General features: G+C 53.3%; 2 protein-coding genes across 5 annotated transcripts in view; one reads left to right on the forward strand and one right to left on the reverse strand.

The window, feature by feature from the left end:
- Nucleotides 1-10424, reverse strand: part of PTPRA (protein tyrosine phosphatase receptor type A) — a 130125-nt gene extending 119701 nt beyond the window's left edge. For 3 of the 4 annotated variants that reach the window (XM_065060217.1, XM_065060215.1, XM_065060218.1), the window contains exon 1: nt 9246-9533. The gene's annotated coding sequence lies outside the window, so the exon portion shown is untranslated. Of the gene's footprint in view, nt 1-9245; nt 9534-10278 lie in introns of those variants that run through there. The other variant, XM_065060213.1, reaches the window with a different exon arrangement.
- On the forward strand, nt 9604-21019 carry MAVS (mitochondrial antiviral signaling protein). The gene is made up of 6 exons (XM_065060223.1): nt 9604-10201; nt 10322-10496; nt 11506-11732; nt 12650-13235; nt 13986-14140; nt 14613-21019. Exons 1-6 carry the CDS (start codon nt 10085-10087, stop codon nt 15258-15260), a joined length of 1908 nt encoding a protein of 635 aa, XP_064916295.1. The 5' UTR covers nt 9604-10084; the 3' UTR covers nt 15261-21019.
- Nucleotides 21020-22097: the final 1078 nt, after the last annotated feature.

A 22097-nucleotide genomic window follows, 5' to 3' on the forward strand; every position in this document is an offset into this window, starting at 1 on the left:
CTAACCCTGCAAAAATCAAATCATTCCAACTAATCCACACGAAAGCAGCTGAGCAAGTATTGAGCAACTGCAAAGCCCTTGGCTTCCTAAAACCAGTCATGATCTTGCAGTAACTTTAAAAGAAAAAAAACATTAAATAGGTCAATTCCTGGGCTTGGATGCTGGGGAGCTCAGCTTTCCCGGCACCGCTGAGGCTGCTTCGCTGCCCAGGAGCCCCGGCCGGAGTTTCCATCCAACGATCATCAGACCTGCGTGGCTCAGCCCTGAAGCACTTTTTCCCCCCAGGATTTTCCACCTCTCCCATACGCTTGTGCGCAGGCTTCCTCATCCTCCGTCCACCAGTCAAAGCAGCAGTTTTCAGAGTGAAAATTCAGTTTAATGTTCAAAAGGAGAGGTTGTTTGGGGATTGAGCTTTTGGGCTTTGCTCCAGGGGATTGGAGAGGGAATAGAAATGATGTTTTAAGATGCCTTCATTATAGATGAAGTAATTTAGTAGAGGCAGGCTGCACACCCCGGCCGTGTCACACCTACAAGTGCTCTTACACTTGTGACTGAGCCATTCTCAAAAAATAATGAGCAGGTCAGGGGTTGACCTGCTGGAAAGCAGCATTGCGGAGAAGGACCTGGGAGTTCTGGTTGACAAGCTGACCAGGAACCAAAAATGTGCCCTGTGCCCAAGAAGGCCACCAGTACCTGGGGTGCATTAGGAAAAGTGTGACCAACAGGTCAAGGAGGTTGTTCCTCCCCTTCTGCTCTGCCCTGGTGAGGCTGCATCTGGAGTTCTGTGTCCAGTTCTGGGCTCCCCAGTTTAAGAAGGACAAGGAATTACTGGAGAGAGTCCAGCGGGGGCTATGAGGATGATGAGGGGTTTGGAGCATCTTTCTCATGAGGAGAGACTGAGAGAGCTGGGGCTGCTCAGCCTGGAGAAGAGAAGCTGAGAGGGATCTTATCAATGCTGCTAAATATCTCAGAGTGCCTGTCAAGAGGATGGACCAGATTCTGTTCAGTGGTGCCCAATGACAGGGTGAGGGGCAACAGGCACAGACTGAAGCACAGGAGGTTCCATCTGAACATGAGGAGAAACTTCTCTCCTGTGAGGTGCCAGAGCCTGGCTCAGGCTGCCCAGAGAGGTTGTGGAGTCTCCTTCTCTGAGACATTCAAACCCGCCTGGACACGACCCTGTGTGATCTGCTCTGGTGACCCTGCGTGAGCAGGTGGGTTGGACTGGATGATCTCCAGAGGTCCCTTCCAATCTCAGCCATTTTGTCATTCTGTGAGAAACAAGCCAGGTGGGTAAACGGCATCTTTCAAGTTTGCAGCGAACAAGAACCATGAATCTCCTACCAGCTGCCGGGCTTGTGTCCCACAGGAGTCAAAGGATCCTCTTCTGACTGATGCCGAGTGTCCTCACTTGATCTACATGGGAACAGAAACCAAGCAGCACCTGGCAAGATCAGGTCCAGCCAACTAGTTTGACTAATGCTGACTTAAGGCTCCGTGGAAAACACCAACCTGTGTCGGGCAGTGGCACAGGAATGCAGTGGCTTCAGAAATGGGGAGGGGGTTTGCAGGGAACAATGCTGGAGCTGCAGCACCTCCATGGAGAACCCACCACCCTTCTAACAGCACATGCCTGCCCTCGAGCCTGCCGACAGCTCCCCACAGCCTCTGCCACAAGCAGCATCGCATTGTTGGGCAATAAGGCAGCATCAGGTGCTTCATCCCACGCTGCTCGCTCAGCTGGACAGGAGAGAAAATAAGGACAGCAAGCTCCCTGAGTTCCTCTTTTCTTGCCACAAATAAGCCAAGATCCAGCTGAGGGTATATCCTTTTAAAGCAACTTCTTGCATTTCACAATTTATCTTCAAGTTTCTACACCAACAGGGCAACATATGGGAAGTTACGTAAACTCAAACACTCCCCGCAGAATACACTGCATCCTGGAAAAAAAAAGAACAAACAACTACCTCTGCATAGGCACTGCACTGAGTTTAACAAACAAATCCTCTGGCATGCAGGGGTAAGACATGGACACAAAAAGCAATATCAGATACTCAGATGTCTGCAAAACTTCTCACCTTTGTGAACACGCTCCTGTTTTGCACCTGTATCACTAATTGTTCCCTGAGCTCCTGCCCGGGGGACACGACCTCCCGCAGGGACCCTCTCGCCAGCAACCGGGGGGGTGGAGACGCTTTGGTGACCCTCTGAGTCATCTTAACAGGCTGATGGAGCCAGGGTGGATAAAGCCCAAGCAGCCACTGCGTTTGGGAGCCTCTCTGGAGCCAAAGAGGGGACTGGAGATCTGCTATTCCTCTACATGCTAGAGGAGAGAAGCAAGAGATGCTCAGAGACTGGGTTGCAGAGATCAACAACCCCTCCAAAGCTGCTTTTGTACATCGGCTAGCCCGTGCCTCAGTTTCCCCTTGTAACTATACCTCTATTGTGCATTTCCTTGGTTTGGATGTTGGATTCCTGCCTGCTCAGCCCAGCAAAAGCTGAAGTGCAGCCCCAGGCACTGCTCCAATGGCCAGGTCACACATTTTACCCCCAGGCATCTACTGGAGTAAAAAAATAACTCATACATAACCACTGCAAATCAAGCCAGGTATAAAAAAATACGATAGATGGGTTGGCTAAATATTTTGTCTAAAAGGCAGCGCTATGTAACAGATTCTCCTATAGCCCCACGGGAAACACCTGTACCAGATGAGCTCACCAAAGACTGAAACACAAACCCACAGCAACCTGCATACACTGAATTAATCCAAGGGTTAAAATGATGGAAAAAAGAATAGGGATCCACAAATTAAGCTGTTGGAGGCCACTGCCCAGTAGGAAGATTTTGTAGAACCAAAAAGCAGTAAAACTTCATTTGTGAAACTGCAAAGTAGAACCACACTAGCCATGAAAATGGTCTTCTCATTTATTTTCCTTATACTCCTACACAACCTTCGAAAACAGTTTAACCTCTCTAATCCCAGTCACAGTCTTCCAGCTATAGCTGAGTGCCTAAAAACAAGCCGCTGCCATTGAATCGCCCAAAGATCCCCCCCGCATTCTCACCCTGCCACTGGAATAAGAATGCAAATTCTACACGGCAACCGGGATTAAAAACATCTCTCTGTCTGTAGCCAAATAGGTTTAAAGTCTCCTCAGGAGAAAACCTGGAGGATTATCCATGCTTTCCAATTTATTATTCATTTCTAACTCATCTCCGTTCATGTCTAATTCATCATTCAGGCCTAGCACAGATGACATTAGTGTTTTCTAGGAGACGGACGTGAGCTGCAACGTTTGGGCTGCCACAGACAGACAGACTGACCTTCTGATCCAGCAATGCAGAGGGACGAGGGCAGACTAAGTCTATATTTCCACTTAGACTAAATATGTACAGCTGAGAGTGCGCCTAAAGTTATACTTCTGAGTCTTCATTCTCCAGAGTGGCCACTTTGCAAGAAAGTGAAATCCAGAGGCTCTGGCATCTACCACGTGTTAAACAACACTGGGAAACACTTGTTAACATATTTATTTTCAGGCTTCTCCAAGATATTCATAGAAGCTTCACTTTTGGAACAAAAGTGAGGTGATAATCTGCTGGCATGATAAATACATTATTCGAATTTTTAAGCAGCAGGGAAGTTTTGCGTGCTGTCCTGTCATATACTATCGCAATAAAAAGTTATGGTACCTCAAAACCTTCAGGTTGAGAGCCAAGATATCCCTGTGCTGTGTGGAACGAGAGGCTGCCCTTCCCCAGAGAGCTGCTGGCAGCTTCATAAACCACTAAAATGCCTTTAAAAACAAAATAAAACAAAAAGGCAAATCCTGTTGTACGTATTTCTTCTCTTACTCAGCAAGATTTACTTATTTGAGGGCTTCTGCTGCTTAGAAGCTTTTAACAGCATCATGAGCACAAAATCTGTCCCTTCCGCCCCTGGGTTTAGCTGAGGCTCTCGGGCCACCAGCAACCAGACCCCAGCTGCCTTCCTGGCTTTTCTTTCAATAACATATTTCACTGTCTGTGCAGGTTGTTCTTCCTCCATCTCCCATCTCCTCCCGTCCTTGGTGAAGTAGGAGGTGCCCAGCTGGGAGCCAGCAGAACTTCAAGCTGGTTGCAACACACGTTGAGGCCAAGAACAGATTTATTCCCTGGCTGCAGAACAATCTCTGACATGTACCATGACGTAATTTGCTAACACAAATTAGTAATATCAGGCCTTAGCCAGCCGCAGTTTGTGAATGAAGTGTTTGAAATCCCCAGGGTATGAATTGAGACACCAACTCCGAAGGCGCGGGGTCGCGAGCAAGGGATGGACCCCACACAGTGCCTGGGATTAAAGAAGGATCTGCCTCTTGGTTTGCAAGTACCACAAATTTCACCACTACGGCCAAACCACTTACTTACAGCTATTATCAGTGTTCCCAGGGGCAGCAACGCTCCAGAAAAACCCCAGAGCTACTTAGTCCATCCCATTCCCATCACTTCTGCTCACTGCTCTTCCTACCACCTGGTCAAACAAAGTTAAAGAAGAACTTCTGTGAGCCCACCAGATCGTGCACTAAAAACAACAGATGCAGAAAAAGACACACTGGATGCGCAGAAGACGAGCGAGGATGGTTCGGTATCAGTTTTGGGGGAACCCTCCACAAGTTGGCTGTTGGTCAGAAGATCCCCAACCTCTTGGAGGAGAGAGAGCACCTGAGCACAGACCTGGTAGCCACCTTCAGAAGTTAAACCAGAATGTCTGCAGCTCTCTGCAGCCCCAAAGAAAGGTCACCACCAACAGGGTGGAGACCAAAGCGAGCTAAATCCTGGATTTTAGATCATCTGAACAATCGGAACTTGGAGGGGTTATTTCGAAACATCAGGCGTGACAGAGGCAGGCAGTCGGCCCAAGGGGGGCTGGTTCCACCACAGAGCTATCCAGCATTGATTGATTCATACTTGAACCAAGGTTTCCTGTCGCCTATTACTTAACTCGGATATACAAATCCTACAAGCTTGAACACGTCGAACTCTGTTTTTAAGACTGGTATGCTGCTGCAGCACCTCTAACATAGTTCTATCCATCTAACTTGGAGTGTCAAACAGCATTTTGGACCCCTAGGTTATGAATGCAGGTCTTAAAACTCCCCATCTAACCCTGTAGCATCCATCAGCCACAGTATCCAGACACGGGGAAGCCCGTCTCACTCACAGAGCAGCTCCTGGGACTTCCAGGCGAGACATTCCCCGTTTCCACCGCCTTCAGGGCTCAGCCTGGAAAGACATTCATGCAGCAATCTGGAAAACAAGGCCTTGGTGCTCACCACCCCGGCCAGCAGAAACGATGAACCTACCATCTGTGAGACGGGCACCCTCACGCTGTAATTCAGCTTGTGCTTCCCAGGTAAAGGCAGGAAGGATCCCTGCACTTCCCTCCTTCAAACACGCCGGGATTTGCGGGAGGGAAGGAATTTGGCCAGCTTCCCTTCGCTACACAAAGGAAGGGAGAAGAGGGACGTCTTCCCGGAAGGACCAGAAAATAGCCACGGCTCGAGTAAGGCCGCGGGGCAGGATGTGGAAGTCCTTGTTACGGCAATAAAAAGGTCTCAAGTACTTGGCTGGGGCGCCAGGAATCCACCGACACACCAGACTGGCTCCGAAACAGCTTTTCGCATCAGCGCGGATGGGAACATCCGTGTTGGTTTGTTCCTCAGATGATGATCCGTTCTCCCTCACTGCAGAAGTCCTCGGTTCCCTTCAAACCGGTGACAACTACCTCTCCTGCTCCCTCCTACCCACCTGGGATGTTTGGTCTCCTGGACAGGTTTTAATTTCGCTTTAGAGGAGGGATGGCAAAGCACAACCTGACTCACACAGGAGAGGCAGATTTTATGCTCTCACCTCCTCTTCTGAAGGCAGAGAACTCTTGTTTTCCATCCCAGGCCCAAATTAGTACTAATTATTCCATGCAAAACGGAGTTGCTTCAACAGGAAGGAATTAGGACAACAAATTATTCTGGAATAAAGAGGACTCGCTGCCTGAGCAAGTGATCTTGATCACATGGAATAATAAGGGTGTTCTCCCACATGCATTTTGGGAAAAGAAAAAAAGCAGTTCTCAGTCCATTTTTTACAAGATTTCTAACCTCCACGCCTGTCACAGTAGCCACCACGATTTCCCATGTGACCAACATGCCAAAACCCAACCCACACTCAGTTGTTTTGATTTCCACCATCAAACCTGCAGCCACCATAAACACCATGGTTCCGCATGTATTAATATAACCACAGCAAAAGCGGGTTTGACGGCCACGGCTGATGCTTTCAGTTGGGTGAGTTTTGACTCACGGCAGAGCGAGAAGGGGGACATTAACACGTACCTTATGCTGCAAAAAAACACACGTGGGTCAACGTGGGGAGCAGCGTCACCGTCACAAGGGTTTCCAGAGCCAGGCTGGGGACATGGATAGAATTCAAGGCCTCCTGAAGACAGTAGCCAGAGAACGGTGGGAATGAGCCAGTTCTGCATTCATGGCTGGGCAGATGTGACAGTGACAGTGTCCATCAAGCCCAAGACAGGTTTCCCCACGAGCTTTGGCTACATACAGAAGTTTCAAGCACTGTTTACAGGAAACCCACGTGAGTTGCATCTGAGAAAAGTGTTTCCAGCATTTTTTGTAAGTTTAATGAGAAGAAAGCACTCGTGATGAAAGCCACTCTACCCACTTGTAAACCTGATAGACACAGGAAGAACAGGCTCAGACCAGTCTCTAGTGATATCCAGGACCAGCTGCTCCCAAGGAAGACTCAAGAAATCGTTCTGAACAATTTGGGAATCACTTGCTTATCGGTAAATCTCTGCCTAAGCCTTTCAGATAGTGATTACGCACCATGGTTCATACCCCATATATTAAATATTAATCCTTCCTAATGTGAGTGCCGATGTTCCGGTTATCCGATTCAGATAACCACACACCCCTAACAGCCCAGCCCTTTTCCACCCCAAACCACATCAACACAACGTACAAAACCCAGCACGGAGCAGCAGCACTTGGCAATCCAGTTAGAGAACGAGCTGGTGATATTTGCTTCCACTTCTGAGCCTGAAAGCAAAACAGCTGGATCTCCCCAACAGCAGGAGGGGAAGAGTTAAGAGCAGGGAGATGAATCAGCCCACTGCGATAAAACACGGACATTTCCTACCTCTCCGCTCTGGGGTTTCTTCCTGTCCGCAGGAGATGCCTGCGGACCTGGTTGCGTTCAAGTGATTTTCACCGCAACAGGAAAGCTGGGGGATTTGGTTTATTTCAAGAGGAAAACGCAATTTGTGAATGAAACCAGAAAGCAGCCGTGAGGGCTGAGCTCGTTCCCGTGTAATGCCAAGAGTAACGCACCAGCCAGCGGTTTGTGTGGCTGCTAAACTACTCCTGACACTATAGGAGCATACAGGTGCTCTGTTCAACCCGAAATCACCCGCCCCACACTGTGCAGGGTTTCGAGGCATCACGCAGACCATGACCACACAACCATGGCTCAGCACAGCCTTACCCAAAGTGGTTATGGCAGAGGTCACGCAACCTGCGCCCTTCCCGACGGATCAGGATCCGTCATCCTGCCGCAAACACAGAGGATTTGAGGAAAATAGATGTCAGTCGTCGTCTGGAGGAGACGAGGAGAGAGGGAATTCAAACTCCTCTTCCACAAGGATGTTGATGTTGGACTTGGACCAGTATCGCAGCTCCACACAAAGCATCAGTTATTCGAGAGTGACATTTCAGCAAAGCAGAGCTATGTGTCCTATTAGCTCGCAAACAATACAGCCGCACCAACGCCAGGGCAGCAATGCTCCTGGAAACGGGAAACATCTATTTTCAGCACCTCCCAGCATCCCCCCCCTCCCACCCCTGGCTTTAACAAACTGTTTTTATAAAGATCAGGCAAAAGCCCTGAAGCTTCCTAGAGAAAACCCCCCAAAAACCTCTTCACCGCACAGACGGGGAATGTGCCAGTGCCCATTTTCTGCCCAGCACAAACAACAAGTCTCTCCCACGCAGCCCCCCAGCTCTCAAAGCTGTGATCTGTGCCCCCCCCCAAAATTCCTCCCTCTCCACCTTGGCCACGGCAGAAGTCAATGAGGGAGTTGGCAGCACCATGACCGTCCCCAGAGTCCCTTTTCTCATCATTAAGCTGCTTTCCCAACCTCACAGTGGGAATAATGGCATGAGTTTGCATCCGATTCTTGACAGGGAGAGCCATAAATCCTCCTCGCACACCCGGCAGCTCCCTGGATCGGCTGCAGCCACCCCGGGCACCTCCTCCCCTGCCACCGGCCGCTGCAGCAACAGCAATTAAAATAAAGAAAGGTGAAAAACTCCTGCTGGAGATGCAGATCTATTTGCCTGCGTCCCGTTTGTTTCTCCTTGCACAGGAGAGGAAAAATCCCTAAATATTTTCAAAGCATCCCGCATGTTCGCAACAAGCTCCAGCTACGGACAAGCAGAGGAGGGATGACTAATTTTTTTTTAGCATAAAATGCTGCGGAGAGCGTCCTGTGAACAAGCAAAGTAAATTCCTGAGGCTCTCGGCGAGGACCCCGCTGCTCCTTGCGAAACTTCCCAGCTGGAACCTCGCAGCCCAAAAGCCAGAAAACATCATTTTTCCCTCCTCTGACAAACAGGGGCCGGGATTCCTTTTTCACGGCAGTATTTGGATTTGAACGTCAGGCCATATTTAGCAAAAAGTGGGGGGGGGGGGGGGGAAGCCTCCCTTCCTTCCTGTCACATTTTCCAAGCCTCTATGACATCCAAGATCAGGAATAAGTGAGGACGCGGCTTCCCCAGCGTAGGAGCGTGGGAGTGCGTGGGTTCCCAGTTGGGGTGTCAGTGACACCGCTGAGGAGGTGACACAGCCCTGGGGACAGAGAGGGGACGAAGCCCTGGGACCACGGAAGGGACATAGCCCTGGGGATATGGAAGAGATACAGCCCTGGGACCACAGAGGGGACACAGCCCCGGCGTGGGGACACCTCCCAAGGGCCAGCGCAGGCCATGAGCCCCTCCAGAAAATCAGCCTTAAACCCCCGGTCTAGGCCAAGAGCCGCCGAGGAGCCGCTCTGGGGACGCGAGGCCGCGGACACGCGTGGGCGCCGCCCGGAGAGGTCCCGCCCGGCGCTCCCCCCGCCCCAGGCGCCCCCGCGTCGCCATAACAACCCCGGACCCGTCCCCGCCGCCTCCCCCTCGCGGGGCCGCTCGCTCACCTGCGGGGCCGGGCCGGGCCCGCTGCTCCTCCCTCGCTGCTCCCGCCGCCGCCCTAAAGGCTCCGGTACGACGGCGCGGCGGGGCGGCCGCGACCATGGAAAGGGTCGGGAGTGGGAGGCGGTGGTGGTGGGGAAGGGAGGGAAGGGGGCTCGGGAGGCACCGCCGCCCCTCAGCACCCCGCCGCGGGGCTGCCGGCCCTCAGCGGCGCCCCCGCCGCCCGCCCGCGGGTCCCGCCGCCGCCGCCATGGTGCGGCTGCATGCAGGGCGCGCTGCGCTGACAGGGCGGGCGGGGCAGGGGGCGGGGCGAGGGGCGGGGCCACAGCGGGATCCCTCCGCCAGGTACCAGGGACGGGGACGTTGCCGTTACGGTGCTGCCACCTGCCGGTACCGGAGGGGGGTCTGTTCCCTGTCCCACTGTCGGTACCGGAGTGGGGTGTCCTCTCCGTGCCTGCCCCCTGCGGCGGAGCCCTTTTGGAGGGGAGGGCCTGGCCTCCGTCCCGCCGCCATGAGGTAACGGGGAGGAGAAGGCGGGCAGCGCCCCCCCTCACAACGCCTGTCTATCACCGCGACGGGCGTAGGCAGCAACCAATCAGCGGCGGCGACGCGCAGCGTGGGGCGGGCTCAGTGCGTTCCCCGGCGCAATCGCGGAAGGAAATTTGGATTTCTGAAAGCGGAGAGAGTCGCGGGTTGAACTTTAACCCGAGTGTTTTTAATTTGCGCTGTTTCCGCCCAGGAATCTCCCTCTAGAAAAGGCCAGGCTCCTATAGAAAAGCCCAAGCTCCTATAGAAAAGCCCAGCGTTGCCGCTCACGTCAAGTCTCGGCAGGTGCTGAAGCGAGATGGGTTTTGCCGAGGACAAAGTCTACAAATACATTATCCAGAACCTCGGGAACTTCAAGAACATCCGTGTGGCATCTCTGGCCGATTCCCTCAGCTGCCTGACTGACGCCGACAGAGTAATCCCCCGCTTTCCCACGCTCTGCCGCGCTCCTTCCATCTATATCTTAAGCAACCTATATATGTTAAGCCTTACCTCTAAGCCAGACCTCTTAGACCCGCTCTTTGTTTTCTTTTAGGACGAACTTCACACACGGGAGGAGACGCGAGGGAGCCAAGCGACCGCCTATAGGTTCTACCAATACCTGCGGTGCCGGCAGGGCTGGGTGCAGGACTTGATCGCCGCGCTGCGCCACAACAACGCCGGGGATCTGGCCGATGAGCTGCAGCACGTGTACGACTCCTGGCAACCCCGTAGGTGGTTTTGGTGTCACCGGGTGCTGTCCTGGGGGGCTGGTGGAGATGGGGACACAAACATGGTGGCCTGGTGACCCTGGGGGTGTCTGTGGCTGTGTCCTTGGCCTGGGGATGGTGGGGTCGTTGTTGGTAGGTGGTTTGGTTGGCGTTGGGTTTGTCACCTGGAGGGGAGATGGAAAGATTATGGAATCATAGAATCATTTTGGGTGGAAGAGACCCTCAGGATGAGAGGAAACGGCCTCAAGTTGCGCCAGGGGAGGTTGAGGTTGGATCTGGGAACAATTTCTTCCCCAAAGGGCTGTGGGGCATTGGAACAGGCTGCCCAGGGCAGTGCTGGAGTCACCAGCCCTGGAGGGCTGGACAGACGGACATGAGGTTCTCAGGACATGGGGCAGTGCAAGGGGTGGTGAATGGTTAGAAACAATAATCTTGAGGGTCTTTTCCAACCAAAATGATTCTGTGAATTAAGTGACAGGTGCAGGTGTGGAGCAGGATCTGCAGAACATTAGGAGCACCCACAGTTCTGTCAGAAAGCAGCACCAGCCAGGTCACATTAAGACAGGCTCTTTTTCAGACTCTTCCACACTACCCAGCTGTAACTACAGCCTTTCTAGCTTAGGAATTTGAATAGAACTGGCTACAATGTCCTTAGGATAGCTAGAAACACTGATCACCAAATGCCATCTCCTCTCCCCACAAATCCAGCCTTTAACTCATCACTAAATAAGCTGAATAGCTCTCTACTGTTAATCTGAAAAGAAAAAAAAATATTTAGAAACACAAGCATTACCGCACCCCTGGCACTACCTGAGAACCTCATCTCCACATCTGTTCAACCCCTGCAGGGACGGTGACTCCACCACTGCCCTGGGCAGTGGGATGAATGGAAGTTGCTGTGGGGACAGAGCGAGGGCACATGAGGGGCGGCCTTGGCCCCACACTCATCCTCTGCCTCCTCGGCTTTTCCCCCAGTGTCCCCACTCACAAACCTCCTTGGCTCCTCCAGGTCCCGCAGCTCCCGCCACTGCCTCCTCCCCTCCTGCGGCCAGCACTGCCCGTCCCGCCGTCTCCGTCGCTGCCCAAACGCCGTCCCCAGGGCCAAACCCTGTTCTGGGCGGCCCATTGGCAGAGCAGCCGTGCCGAGACCTGCCTGTCGGTGGCCACTCGCCTCTCCTGCCCGATACCACCACTACGAGTACAGACCTGGATGCCAGGGCCCCAGTGCAGGAATCGGTGAGCGGGGCATGTGTCAGGTGGGGACACAAAGGTTCCTTTTGGGCTGGCGCGTGGGTACATGGGGAGCCTGTGATAGGGTAACTGTTGAGGGACACCCCAAGCAGGCTTTCGCTGGTGATACCTGCTGTGTGTTTGCTCCATCTGGTCACTTACAGCCTACATATGGCCCTATAGCTGCTCCCCTCTCCTGCTTCCCCTCCACAGGTGGGAGTGGAGGGTCTGGTCTGTGAGTCTGGGCTCCCTGATCCCATGTGGAGCTCCTGTGAGCTGGGCCAAGGAGACACCCCTAATCACCAGACTCATGTGTGGCACTGGGTTGGGGTTTCCTGGCACAGCAATTTCATAAAATCAAAGAGTCACAGAACAGTTTGGGTTGAAGGGACCTTCCCAGCTCCCCCAGTGCCCCCCCTGCCATGACAGGGACATCTTCACCAGCTCAGGTTGCTCAGAGCCCCGTCCAGCCTGGCCTGGGATGTCTCCAGGGATGGTTCATCCACCACCTCTCTGGCCAACCTGGGCCAGGCTCTCACCACCCTCAGGGCCAACAATTTCTTCCTCATGTCCAGCCTGAATCTCCCTCCTTTAGTTTAAAACCATCACCCCTTGTCCTATCGCAACAGGCCCTGCTGAAAAGTCTGTCGCCATCTTTCTTATTGGCCTCGTTTAAGTCCAGAAAGGCCACACTAAAGTCTTCCCGGAGCTTCTGTTCTCCAGCTGAACACCCCAACTCTCTCAGCCTGTCCTCCCAGCAGAGCTGTTCCAGCCTCGGGTCATTCCTGTGGCTCCTCTGGCCCCTCTCCAGCAGGTCCATGTGTGTCCTGTGCTGAGGACACAGAGCTGGACCAGCACTGCAGGGGGGTCTCTCACCGGAGCAGGGTATTTAAAACGATTTAACGCAGCTCATTTCTTTCCAGCTCCCCAAAAAGCTGGAGCAAGAGAGTCCCCAGCCACCTCCGCCTGGGAGCACAGTCCATGACAGATCCAGCGATGGGCATGATGGAGAGGGACATCTCCCGCACCCCACCGAGGCTGTGCAGGTGGCAGCAGGACCCCCCAGGGCTGGCACCGTGGCTGTGCCATCGACCACCACCTCCGATCAGGGCCGGGACTGGCTGAGCCGCCAGCAGCACCCGGTGTGTGTGGATAACGGGCGTTTTGGGAATGCCAACCACCTGCACCGCGGTGCGCCAGGCTTGGGTCTGGGCAGCTCCCTGCTGCCGAAGGCTGCGGGTGCTGCCGGCGGCCCCCAGCAGCCCAGGAACGAGCCTGAAGAGAGTTTCTATATGTCCACCGAGTCGCCCCCGAGGCCGGAGGAATCTGCTCACAGCAGGGGGGTGCAGCCCCCAGACTCACCGCCAAAACAACAGGCTGTGCCCAGTTCTGAGCACGATGGGCCCCCGAGCAGCTTCGTGGACGTGCGCAGCCCCCTGCTCATACAGCAGCAGTTTGATGCGGAGCAGAAGCGGGTTGAGATGCTGCGAGAGCACGAAGCAGACAGAGGTGGGTTTGCTCCCCACAGAGCCGTGTATCTGCCATGCTGACAGGGAGCGGGGTTGTAGGTGCTGCTCGGTGCCTGTCCTGCTTGATACTGAGGGTGGAGAGTGGCAGAGAAGGTGCAGGTGTGGGGTAGAGCCCCACTGGAGGCCGTGGGGACCCTCCCAAAGAACGGTGGCAGCTGCGGCTGTTGGTACAGGACAACCTGAGGCTGTGTCTGCCTTGGTGGCCCATGAGCACTCCTGGCGGTGCAGAGAGTGGCTCTCTGCTCTTGTCACCCATCCCCGGGTGCCGTGACCTCCCCCAGGAGGGGAGTGAGGTTGGGTTGTGCAGAAATCCAGCTCAGTTGCTTTTTTTTCCCCAGGTTTTGTCTCCAGTTGTTGTTGCTCACTGTATTTTTGGCTCAACGTTGTGCCCAAGGCTTGGCAGAGGCACTTGCCTCATTTCTGATGTAAAACACCCCAATTAAATGTCTGCACCCCCCATTTCAGCAGCCTGGGGACACCCTGCTCTGGAAGGGAGGAACAGACTGGGTGTACTGGTTTTGCTGGTGCCATCTGGTTTAGCTGCACCTACCGGGAGAGCTCAAGTGCCGTGGCAGAACCAGGGCCACGCAGGCAGCACCCAGTCACGCTGGGCCCTGCTCCCCACGAACCCTCCTCAGCTCCGGGAGGATCCTGTTGCAGCATCCTTGAGGAAGAGCAAAACTCACCTTTTAGATCTCGTGATTAACACAATTTGTTTTCTCCCTGACAGACAGTTCGATGGAAACAAGTACCCTGGTTGCTACCCTTGTGCCCAGAGACGCTTCCCTGTCCTGTGACACCTCCCTGAAGCCTCCTGTGCAAGAACAATATCTGCCCGCGGGGGAGGCAGCCAGCGGCCCCCGCTCCGTGCCCACGGAGGAGAAAGTAGGTGATGTTTCCCGTTGCATTTCATTCAGGTCCTTGCAGACTCCCCCTATCTAGATTTTCTGCTGCACTGTTAAGATTTTGAGCTGGTGGTGGTTTATTCAAAGCCTTTTTTCCCCACTGTGTTCACGCTCCTGTGCAGATACTGTATTTTGTAACACGGGAGAAGGGAGCCAAGGTCTGTAAGGCTTTGACTACATATTTCCCCTCCTCGACTTGCCAGTCAGTCTCTTGGCTTCCAGGTGCCTCTTTCCACCCCTCTCCTTGCAGCTTGTCTCCCCTTTTCTCCTTCCTGTATCTCCTCAGAGCCCAAACACCTCCCTGCCCTGCTCGCCCTCCCAGCCCTGGCAGTTACCTGTGACCTGAACTCGCTATTAGCGGCTGCAGACGTGGTTCTTGAGCGCTGAAGTGGGTCTGTGGTGTGATGCGGGTGCTCCCCGCAGCACCCAGCCCCTCTCGTTGTCTCCTAAAGGTGCTCCCAGCCTCGACAGTCCCGATTCCAACAGTCGCAGGAAGCTTTGAAGTGACGTCTGGGAGGACGACGTCCCGGGTGAGCTCTGCCACGACCATCTGGGCGCCTTGCGGCAGCATGGAGGGGGATGTGGAGCCCAGCAAGCCGGATGTCCTCCTGTCCATGCCTGGAGAGAGCCCAGAAACAGCTGGCAGGTGCCCAAGCTCTCGGGGACCCAGTGGCCACCATTCCAGGTCATCTGGTAGCCTCAGCTTCAGCAGTGACCCGCTCTTGATGAGTACGGATAGCTCCAGCTCGGGAGAAACGCTCTCCAGAGTCTCCTTGGGATGTTCTGCTCCAGCAGACCGTGAAAACGCCAGGAAAAAGGAGAAACCTGGAGCAAGCGGAGACTCTTCTCCACCTTCGAGCTGGGCCAGCACCTCCCTGGGCACCCACGAGGTCCGTGTGGACCATTACCCCAGCACCCAGCTCGGGGCGGGCAGCAGCCTCCAAGATGGAGAAAATCCCCTCGGAAACCCTCCGGTTTTTGACTCGTCTGAGGTCGTAGTCCCTTGTGTGCACAGCATCAGACCGTCCCTGTCACACCTCGTGGGCATCGCTGCAATTTCAGCTCTGGCGTTCCTGGTGTACACTCGGTTGCGGAAATAGCGCTGGAGCGGAGGGGATGCCACGACTGTCGCTCAGCCTCGGCGATTCCTCTTCAGAGCAGGGATTTGGCCAACGTTTGAGCAGCGGCAGGGATGGTATGGGTGTTGTTAAATCTCTTTCTGGAAGGTTTTGCTGGAAGGGGCCTTGGTTGTGTGGTGCTGTTGGGTTTGGGTCTGTTCTGCCACTGTTTCCCAACAATCTTCTTGTCTGTAGCCTTCTCCTTTTACACCCACAGAGAGGATCTCACTCTGGGAGCAATCCCTTGAGTCAAAAAAGAAGGTTCTCATGCCGATTCTCCATGTTTTCGTTGTTTGGTCCCAGGAGGCCCCAGGGAAACATGTCCTGGTTGTCCACAGGGTGACCCTCCAGGTCCCTGCAGGCAGCACAGCCAGGAGAGGTTTTGCAGATCCATAAAAGTGGAGCTGATTTTACTGGCTCTGCTCATCTTGGCTTGAAAACCTGCCCGAGGGTCTGTGCAGGAGCCTTCACCTCACGTTGAATTTGTATTACTCGGTGTCTCTGCCTTTGCTGCTGGGACCTTTGTCTGTTTTTACTGCTGCTTTTTGGTGGTGCTGAATGCGCGGGCAGCCTCGCAATCACAGGCCCTGGTTGTGGTGGGGGATGTTTGTTAGAAGGACTATTTGGCTGGCCAGCCACAGTCTAGACTGTGCCTGAATGCACGGGCAGGACCCTGTGCAGCAAGTGACGCTCCTTTGTGACAAAGAGACATCCCTGTGATGAAAAAGTGCCAGGCCAGGGCACACGTGAGCTGTCCCCTCTCCCAGGAACTGTCATCCTGCTTGGGTGCTTTGCTTTGGAGTATCCTCCCCACTCCCAAGGGTCAAGGATGGGCACTGACACCCTGGGATGAAGCTGAAGGGCAGGAAAGATCCACATCTCTCCACCTTTCTCGAGGATCAACCTCATTTCAACTTTGAGGAAAATGATGAGGCCTCTACAGACAGCTGAGAGCAGCCTCGCGATCACAGGCCCTAGTTGTGGTGGGGGATGTTTGTTGGAAGGACGACTTGGTCGGCCAGCCCCAGTCCAGGAGGTTCCTCCAGTGCCTTGACGATAACTTTCTGATGCAAAGGGTAGAGGAGCCGACTGGGAGAGGTGCACTGCTGGACCTCATCCTCGCTAACAAGGAGGCTCTGGTTAAAGCGGTAAAGGTTGAGGGCTGCCTTGGTTGCAGCGACCACGAAATGGTGGAGTTCAGGATCTCATGTGGCAGGAACAAAATAACAAGCAGAATTGCAACCCTGGACTTCAGCAGGGCAAAATTTGGCCTTTTCAGGCAATTGCTGGCGGAAATCCCATGGGCGAGGCTGCTTGAAGGTAAAGGGGCCCAGGATAGTTGGTCAGTGTTCAGGGACTGGTTCTACCGGGCACTAAATCAGAACATCCTGACACGTAGGAAGTCAAGGAAGGGAGCCAAGAGACCTGCATGATTGAACAGGGAACTGCTGGGTGTGCTCAAGTGGAAGGGAAGAGTTCATAGATCGTGGAAGGAGGGGCTGGCCTCTTGGGGAAAATATAAGGCTGTTGTCAGAGGGTGTAGGGAGGCAACTAGGAAAGCTAAGGCCTCCTTAGAATTAAACCTGGCTAGAGGGGTCAAGGACAACAGAAAGAGCTTTTTCAAATATGTGGCAGATAAAACTAACAGCAGAGGCAATGCAAGCCTGCTGATGAATGAGGTGGGTGCCCTGGTGACAGAAGATACAGAGAAAGCAGAGTTACTGAATGCTTCTTTGTCTCTGTCTGCTCTGCCGGAGGCTGTCCTGGGGAGCCCTGTACCGCTGAGGCCCCAGAGGAGGGCACGACAGTGGAGGAGTTTGCCTGGGTTGATGAGGACTGGGTTAGGGAGCAGTTAGGCAATCTGGACATCCATAAATCCATGGGTCCGGATGGGATGCACCCGCGGGTGCTGAGGGAGCTGGCTGAGGTCATTGCTGGACCACTCTCCATCATCTTGGCCAAGTCTTGGGAAATGGGAGAGGTGCCTGAGGACTGGAGGAAAGCAAATGTCACTCCAGTCTTCAAAAAGGGCAGGAAGGAGGACACAGGTAACTATAGAGCAGTCAGCCTCACCTCCATCCCTGGGAAAGTGATGGAACAACTTATCCTTGGTGCCATCTCAAGGCATATCAGGGATAAGAGGGTCATTAGGGGCAGTCAGCATGGCTTCACCAAGGGGAAGTCGTGCTTGACCAACCTCATTGACTTTTATGAGGACATAACAAGATGGATGGTTGATGGCAGAGCGGTGGACGTGGTCTACCTTGACTTGAGTGAGGCATTTGACACAGTGTCCCACACCGTCCTCACAGCCAAACTGAAGGAGTGCGGTCTGAATGACCGGGTAGTGATGTGAACTGTGAACTGGTTGAAGGGAAGAAGCCAGAGAGTCGTGGTCAATGGGGCAGAGTCCAGTTAGGCCTGGATCTAGTGCAGTGCCTCAGGGGGCAGTGCTGGGACCGGTATTATTCGATATATTCATCATTGACTTGGATGAGGGAATAGAATGACTGTCAGCAAGTTTGCTGCTGACACCAAGCTGGGAGGAGTGGTGACACTGGAAGCTGTGCTGCCATCAGAGACCTGGACAGGCTGGAGAGTTGGGCAGGAAAAATGTAATGAAATAGAACAAGGGCAAGTGTAGAGTCTTGAATCTGGGCAGGAACAACCCCAGGTTCCAGTATAAGTTGGGGAATGACCTATTAGAGAGCAGTGTAGGGGAAAGGGACCTGGGGGTCCTGGGGACAGCAGGGTGACCATGAGCCAGCACTGGGCCCTTGTGGCCAGGAAGCCAATGGTACCTGGGGTGGGTTAGAAGGGGGTGGTCAGTAGGTCAGAGAGGTTCTCCTGCCCCTCTGCTCTGCCCTGGGGAGACCACACCTGGAATATTGTGTCCAGTTGTGGCCCCTCAGTTCCAGCAGGACAGGGAACTGCTGGAGAGAGTCCAGCGCAGCCACCAAGATGCTGAAGGGAGTGGAGCATCTCCCGTGTGAGGAAAGGCTGAGGGAGCTGGGGCTCTGGAGCTGGACAAGAGGACACTGAGGGGTGACTCATTCCTGGGGATCAATATGGAAAGGGGGAGTGTCAGGAGGATGGAGCGAGGTTCTTCTCGGTGACAAACAATGATAGGACAAGGGGTAATGGGTACAAACTAGAACACAGGAGGTTCCACTTAAATTTGAGAAGAAACTTCTTCCTGGTGAGGGTGGCAGAGCCTGGCCCAGGCTGCCCAGGGAGGTTGTGGAGTCTCCTTCTGTGCAGACATTCCAACCCGCCTGGACACCTTCCTGTGTAACCTCATCTGGGTGTTCCTGCTCCATGGGGGGATTGCACTGGATGAGCTTTCCAGGGCCCTTCAACCCCTGACATTCTGGGATTCTGTTATTTCACCCCCCTCCGGCCAGGGAAAGGGGGATTATGGCTTTAATAGGAATGTTTCACACAAAGCCAGCGTTAAGTGGACTTGCTCCCACACAGGATTATTGGGCATCTTTGATCTTTAGGCTATAATTTTAGCACCTGGCTGGGAGGGTGGATGTAGTTCTTGTTTTTCCCGCTACCTGGTGCTGTGGGGTAGGAATATGTGATAGGAATATGGGAAACTTGTGTCCAAGCTGCAACACAAATAGGATCGACTGTGTACAATGCAGGGAGGCCAGAGCTGGTGGTTGAGATGCTCTGGGTTATCCTGAAGGTTTAAAATTGCAATCTGTCATTTCCCTGCTGTCCCCCAGGGATCAGCTTGGAACACGAGGGGACTGGGCTGCAAGATTTCGAAGATAAAATCCTCAAACCCAAATAAATATCCTCAGCTTCCCCCTGCCCGTGGCAGCGTTCGGGGGCAGAAGCAGCCCCGCTTAGTTTCTGCTGATACCAGTTCTAGCTCTAGGCAGAGTTCAGCGATCACCAGCTGCCCACTTCTGCAGCTGCAAGGTGTTCCTGATCTACTCCCTCCCAAAATCACAGAAGTAGCAAAACTATTTTCATGTAGTTAGAGGGTTGTTATAGCGAGAGGATTTTCTTTTTTGAGCTCTAAAGATGCCAGCGCAGACTTTTGGGTGTTCCCACCCTCCTGTGATACGCTGCGGGGGCAGCAGGGGAGCTGAATTTGCACAGAACTCGTGCCATGGGCTGGCATGATTTGAATCCAGCAAGCGCCAAGGATGCCGTGGGCTTCAAACCGTGGCAGTGGCCTGGTGCTGATGTCCAGGCTGTTGCTTCTTCCCTGCTTTACTGTGGCCAGTAATTTATTCCTCCTGGATTGCTGCTGTTTGGTAACAGCTTCCCAAAATACGGCCTGCCTGCTGGAGATGAGCTCCCCAAACCCGGCTGCAAAGTGCAGCCGTCGTGTGAACCATGAGGACAAGAAATTATCTGCGATAGCGAGGGGTTGATCTTGATCTGACAGGGCTGCTCTGCAGGTGAACCGGAGGTGTTCAGTGCTTGCTCTGCGATGGGTGTTTTATCTGTCAGAGGGAGGGATGGAGCTTTTAAAGAATTGTAGAATCTTTTTGGTTGGGTTGGAAAGACCCTCAAGATCATCGAGTCCAACCATAACCCAGCCCTGGCACTGCCCCATGTCCTGAGAACCTCATGTACGTCTGTCCAACCCTCCAGGGATGGTGACTCCAGCACTGCCCTGGGCAGCCTGTTCCAATGCCCCACAGCCCTTTGGGGAAGAAATTGTTCCCCACATCCAACCTCAACCTCCCCTGGCGCAACTTGAGGCCGTTTCCTCCACTCCTGGTGCTTGTTCCTGGGGAGCAGAGCCCGACCCCCCTGGCTCCAAGCTCCTTTCAGGCAGTTCAGAGATCAGAAGGTCTCCCCTCAGCTCCTGTTCTCCAGCTGAACCCCCCAGGTCCCTCAGCCGCTCCATCACACTTGTGCTCCAGCCCCTCACCAGCTCCGTTCCCTTCTCTCCACTCGCTCCAGTTCCCGAGGGGCCCACACTTGAGCTCCTCTGCCAGCAGAGGGAACACGGGGGCTGTTCTCCCCATTTAAAGACAAGGTGACTTGTCCAAAACCTGCCCACAAGTGGGGTGCAGGACCCCAGATTCCCTGTCCCCAGTAAACTGTTTATTTTTTTTGCCCTTTTCATAATTTTGCCAGGCTTCATAGGGACCTGTCAGCTCCCCACGAAAGCTGCAGTTTTCAGCACTAAGAATTGCACTTTATTATTTGCAGTAAGGAAATCTCCCCATATCCTTTCACCTTAAGAGGCTGATGCTTACCACTGAATATTGCACCAAAATAAAGCAGAATACACATTGTAAAGCAGAATACACTTTGTAAAGCAGAGTACACGAGCCTGCATAACCACACACCAGAATCCATCCAAAACTTCATTAAGGAGCGGGGGTGTGTGCCTTCTCCATGCAGTTTCTGTGTGATCCATGAGATCCCAAACCAGCAGCATCTGTACCAAGGCCCTTTTCTCTGATGCTTTACTTGCCTGCAAAATTCTTCACACATTTCCCCACTACATTTTAGCAATGGTTTGTGTGTTTTGCCTTTTCACATCGAATCACTCTTGTGAAACAGCTGGTTTATCGCCACTTCAGACTCGATTGAAAACAGACATTGGGTTTTCTGCTGTGAAGTGCCAGCGTTTTCGGAGTTGTAACGTAGCACTTTGAAAGTGTAATCGCCAGGTGAGCCTGCAGGGAATTATCCCTGCACATCTTTTAAATAAAAGCTTGTTACTAATTGTATAATAAAATCATTTCCCACTTGACACTCAACTCCTGAGGTTGTCGTGCATGTGTGTAAGATGAAGGGGGAGGATTTCAGCTTTTGAAGCCTCTGTGGAGCAAGGCAAGTTTCCACCTACAAGTTGTCTGGAGAATTAAATCCCAGACTTAAATGCTCAGGGAGTGGAGGCCACAAAGAAGGATCCAAATATCCATCCTCTTCTTTTTTTGGGGAGGGTGGCAGCAATTTGTTGTTCCGTTTAAGAAGACGGGTGCTTTCAGAGAAAGGTGTTGGTACAACTTCTGCCATACGTGATTTGAAGCCACTCTGTGGGATTTGGAACGTTCTCCTCGCCGTGGAGCTGCGTTTGGATTTCTCGGAGAAGCTTTGCCTGAGTGTCTGCTGGGAATTCGGCTTCCTCGCTGTCACGGTCCATTCGGTGATGGACTCGTGATGGTTCCTTTATCTTGATCTCAAAGCGCAAAATTAAGGCAACCAAGGGGTTATAATTCAATCAAACAGTGTTACTTTATTATTTTTGCCCATAAAGCGCCATGTGAAGAGAGAGTAGAGAAAAAGGGAAAGGAAAAGAAGAAAAGGGGGGAAAAGAGGATTTAATTACCACCAGACAAGTCTCAAAGGTGTCCCTCTGGTCTCCGGTCCCATAGAGTTCTGCCGGTCCTGTGTCGTGATTCAGGATCCTCTGGTGGGAAGATCTGAATGATGTCCACTCAGGACCCATCTCTTATGCTTCTTCACCCCCTCTCACTCCCATTGTTTGAGGCCCGTCTCTGCCTTCGTTTCACAAGCCAGGCTTAACTGCGCAGGCCCAAAAAGTCCCTGCTTTGCTTGCCAGGACCCGTCTGCCCCTGTGTGGCTTTGCATTCAGGAGTCTCTCTCTGGTCCATTGGGTGACCTCAGGACCCTTGGCGAGCTTCTGTGCATGCTGTTCTTCGTTGGCCTTTGTTTCAGGGAGGAGGTGGGGGCAGGTGTGACTGAGGTCACAAGTGAGAATCCATCTTCTGGACAGCAGCTGTTGTCCCCGGGTTGGAGGGACCTGTATAACACAATTCCTTTAGGAGGTGGGGGCAAGTTTGGCTGAGGCAGCAGGTGAAGTCCACACAACAG

The sequence above is a fragment of the Columba livia genome, chromosome 4 (assembly GCF_036013475.1).
Source record: "Columba livia isolate bColLiv1 breed racing homer chromosome 4, bColLiv1.pat.W.v2, whole genome shotgun sequence".
NCBI lineage: Eukaryota > Metazoa > Chordata > Aves > Columbiformes > Columbidae > Columba > Columba livia.